General features: G+C 37.2%; 1 protein-coding gene across 1 annotated transcript in view; it reads left to right on the forward strand.

The window, feature by feature from the left end:
- Nucleotides 1-1,729: 1,729 nt before the first annotated feature.
- LOC102859561 (chromosome unknown open reading frame, human C1orf173) overlaps nucleotides 1,730-4,505 on the forward strand; it is a gene marked incomplete at its 5' end in the record, with an annotated part of 75,506 nt that continues 72,730 nt past the window's right edge. Inside the window, one exon of the mRNA XM_006902368.1 lies at nucleotides 1,730-1,916. Coding sequence (XP_006902430.1) covers nucleotides 1,730-1,916 — 187 coding nt within the window. The remainder of the gene's footprint in view (nucleotides 1,917-4,505) is intronic.

Below are 4,505 nucleotides of genomic sequence, written 5' to 3' on the forward strand. Positions count from 1 at the left end.
TATATATTACAATGTCCTATACCATTGTTCTGATATCTGGACAAATAGAGATCATATTTAAGACCAATCTCAGTTCTCTCTCAAGGATTTCACAGACAGGGCACATTATTCTTCATATAATCTAGTTTCTCAGATTATTTCTTCATCAGGTAGGTTAAATAAGATAAAACTTTATCATATACTTTGTCTGATTTTAAACTATACAATATCACCTTGTTCTTTTTTATAATTGCTTCTTGATCTATATACAAGTTTTGTCTGAGTACAATAAAATGTTCAGAAAAGTCCTTTTTTTTCAGGGGTACCTATAATTTTTTTATGATTCACATAGTGAGGTGGCATTAAGGATATAATATGCAATGAAAGATGAAGGTTATTAAAATAATAGAAAAGTTTATTGTTATGTACAATTGAGTTGCCTGCAACTGCAAATTCTTGAGCTATTTTGAAAAGTTATTGTTTCAAAACCACCAACATATACGTAGAAGAAAATACTAGAGAGAGAAAACAGTCTATCTGTCTCCCACAGTGCAGCTGGTGGATTTGATTTACCTGCCTTTGGGTTGGCAGCACTACTTTTTACCCACTAGGCTACCAGAATTCCCTTAACTGTGGACAATTTGGTAACAATTTTGGGTAATTGGGAATAAAGAGTTTCTCAATTACAAATCGAATTGAGTTGTTTGAAAGTGGTGAAATTCTGTTCTTCCTATGTAGGAATTTTCTTATATAGGAATGCCCTAAGAAACAAAGTAAACATAAAAATTAAAAGCATTCCTGAGTTCACAGTAGTCTTTTATTCTTAGGTAATTTACTTACTAATCAATACATCACCAAAATAGTGAAGGACGCAGAATCTAAATTAGAGATGGGTGAATTCAAACCCTCTCTCTCCTACTTTCTATATGACCTTGGTTAAATTAGTGACTTTTTTAAGCCTTAATAGCCTCATCTGGACACTCTATTACCTGTTGCTTTTGAGTGGATTCTGATTCATAGTTACAGTCTAGGACAGAGTAGAACAGAGTTCTACTGTCCCAAAGGATTTCTAAATCTTTACAGAAGTAGCGTGTCACACCTTTTCCCCCAAAACAGCTGTCGTAGTTAAACTATGTACCTTTTGTGAACACCAGAGTGCTAATCACGTGTTATAAGGTCTCTTTATCTGAACACCAGGAATAATAATTGAGAACTAACACACTAAAGACAATCAAACTCCGTACCAGGCCCAAGCCTATGTTCATACAATGTTAGATACTATTATTTTATCATAAATCAAAGACTTGGTCTTACCAATATAAAGTCTTGGAGCATTTATTGTAAACCAAATACACACTTTAAAGTTCATTTTGGTGGCATTAGAATAGACTCCCATTCCTTAGTTTTCACTGACCTTGGTTATATTCTTGACATAATGTCAACTGGAATGTACTTTTATGATTGAAAAAAAATCTTCCTTAATACAGAAAATATTCAGTGACTGGGGTAATGCAGATGGGTGTGTCGATGATAGGAAGATTGGCACAGAGTTTAGGGCTGTTGTACATAGGGTTGCTATGAGTAGCAGATGACTCGATGGCACTAACAACAACAACACAATACAAAAAGTTATCTAGAACAACATATTGTATTATTTAAATATAAAAGTGTTATTTTAAAAAAAAAGAAAAGTGCTATTAAGAATATGTTAAAGTCAGTATTTTTGTTTTTTTTTCTTTTTTTATTCCAGAGACCTTTCAATTTATTTCCAAAAGACACCATGGTTTCCCTTTCAGCCTCACCTTTTTCCTGAATGGACTGCAGGTGAACAGATTAAGCTCCTGCTGTGAATATAAGCATCGGAAAGGTTCCAGACTTGGAGGCAAAAGAGGCTACTTTGGGTTTGTGTGTGTCGAGAGAGCATCTCCCTGCTACAAGTATGAAATACATTCCTCTTGGTAGAGGGCAAGTTAGCTAACTATTTCTTCTTATGCTTTTATCCATGCATTTCTCTACAGTGAGCTAAAAACATATCAGAGCAGATGAGTTTAAAATTTGTTATACATTGTTTATTAGATCCTGAATGTTATGCTTGAAACTGTGAGATATGTATCTATAGACCATATTCTCAGATGCATTATTTAAGAGATAAAAGAAGGTGATATTTCAGTTGTTTTTAGTTCTCTCCTTACCACGTGAATGTCTCTTTCTGAATGAAAACAAAGAAGAATACAATGTGTCACAGTGTCAATCCATTTCATCCAGGCTCTTCCTCTCTGCACTGATCCTTCATACTTCCAAACGCAGAGATTTGGTTTTATAAAGAAGAGATTATTATAATATGTCAATGTGCTAGTAACTGATTCCCTAGAGGAAGAAAAAAAAATTGCTGAAGAATACTAATAAATCTTAAACCAAAACCCATGGCCATCAAGTGAATTCAGACTCACAAATGTTGCCTTATAAAGTTTCTGAGGTTGTAAATATTTTTAACTAATAATTTTTAAAATTAAAATTTGAGCAAACGTTTGCAAAGCAAATTGGCTTTTCATTCACCATTCTATGTTTCATTTTATAACATTAATGACAATATTCACAATGGCTGTAAATCTTAATGGAGGCAAACTATGATCTCTTCCTCCCATGGAGCAGCTAGTGAATGAAAATCTCTAAACCTTTTGGTTAACTACTGAATTCTTTATCCATAACGCTACCAAAGCTCCTCTAGAGAGGTAGAGCAAAGTGTAGGGCTCCAGTGGAAACACTGACTTAACAGGATAATTGTTCTCTTATCAGAAGAAGAAAAATAGAATGTCTTTGGTCTGTGGCCGACTTAAAAGTAAGCTGATGCACATACTGGGAGAGCTCTGCTCATTGTTTCTTTTTTCTCAGTCAAACAGGAAGCAGATTTATCAGCTAGATTAAAGATGAAGTATCAGGAGTTGGAGGCTGAGAGAAGTTTAAAAGAGATACTATAATGAAATGTGCAAAGAGCTGGAGTCAGAAAATCAAAAGGGGCAAATTCGCAAGGAGTTGAAAAACAAATTCAAGCCAGAGTGGCAATACTTAAGGATACTTTGGGCAGAGTGTTAAATGGCCCAAGAAGCATTAAAAGAAGATGGAAGAAGTATACAGAGTCCCTGTATTAGAAGGAATTGGCTGACACTGAATTTCATGAAATAACGTATGTTCAAAAGCCTATGGTGATGAGGGAGGAAGTTCAAGCTGCTCTGAAAGAATTGTCAAAAACCAAGGCTCCAGGAGTTGACGGCATACCAATTGACATATTTCAACAAACAGACACTGCCCTGGATGTGCGCACTAAGTTGTGCCAAGAAATCTGAAAGACGGCCGGCTGGCCAACTGACTGGAAGAGATCAATATTTGTTCCCATTCCAAAGAAAGGTGGACCGACAGAGTGCGAAAATTATTAAACAATATCATTAATATCACATGCAAGGAAAATTCTGCTGAAAATTATCCAAAAATGACTGTAGCAACACGTCAGCAGAGGACTGGCAGATATGCAGGCTGGGTTTAGAAGAGATCATGGTACTAGGGATATAATAGCTAATGTTAGATGGATCTTGGCAGAAAGTGGACAGCACTAGAGGAATATCTATCTGTGCTTCATTGACTATGTAAAGGTTTTTGACTGTGTGGATCACAACAAGCTATATCTGACTCTGAGAAGAATGGGAAACCCAGAACATTTGATTGTGCTTATGTGAAATCTATACTTGGACTAGGAAGCAGTCGTCAGAACAGAGCAAGGAGATACTGTATGGTTCAAAATTGGGAAGGGGGTCCACCAGGGCTGTATTCTGTCTCCATAAATTTTCAATCTGTATGCAGAACAGATCATCTAGGACACTGGACTGTATGAAGAGGAATGTGACATCAGGATTGCTCGATGATTCATTGACAGTCTGTTTTATGCAGATGACACAACCCTGATTGCTGAAACTGAAAAGGACATGAAATGCTTGCTCCAGAAGGTCAAGGACTGCAATCTTCAATAGAAATTGAAGCTCAACATTGAGAAAACAAAGGGCCAATTGGCAGCATCAGTATGGATGGTGAAGGAACTGAAATACTTAACAGTTAGTTTGCTTGGCTCCACAGTCAACACTCTTGGTAACCAGTAGTCAGGAAATCAAGAGATGGATTGCATTGGGAAAGTCAGCTATCATGGACCTTTCCAGAGTACTGAAGAGCAATGACATCAGGCTGGAGACAAAGGTGCGCCTGATTAGAGCTATGTTGTTGTTGTTCTTATGTGCCGTCGAGTCGCCTGCGACTCATAGTGACCCTGTGTGCAGCAGTCCTAAACTCCGCTCTGTCCTGTGCCAATTGCACTGTCTCTGACACTCCCATCCCAATTATTCCAGTCACTGAATCAACCCACCTCATAGAGGGCCTTCTTCTCCTGTGCTGTCCTTCCACCCTACCAAGCATGATGTCCCTCTCCAAGGACCGGTCTCTCCTCACAACATGTCCAAAGTATGTTAGACGGAGCCTCAGAA

This window comes from Elephantulus edwardii, unplaced genomic scaffold (genome assembly GCF_000299155.1).
Source record: "Elephantulus edwardii isolate Elephantulus edwardi_28Jun2011 unplaced genomic scaffold, EleEdw1.0 scaffold00398, whole genome shotgun sequence".
Taxonomy (NCBI): domain Eukaryota; kingdom Metazoa; phylum Chordata; class Mammalia; order Macroscelidea; family Macroscelididae; genus Elephantulus; species Elephantulus edwardii.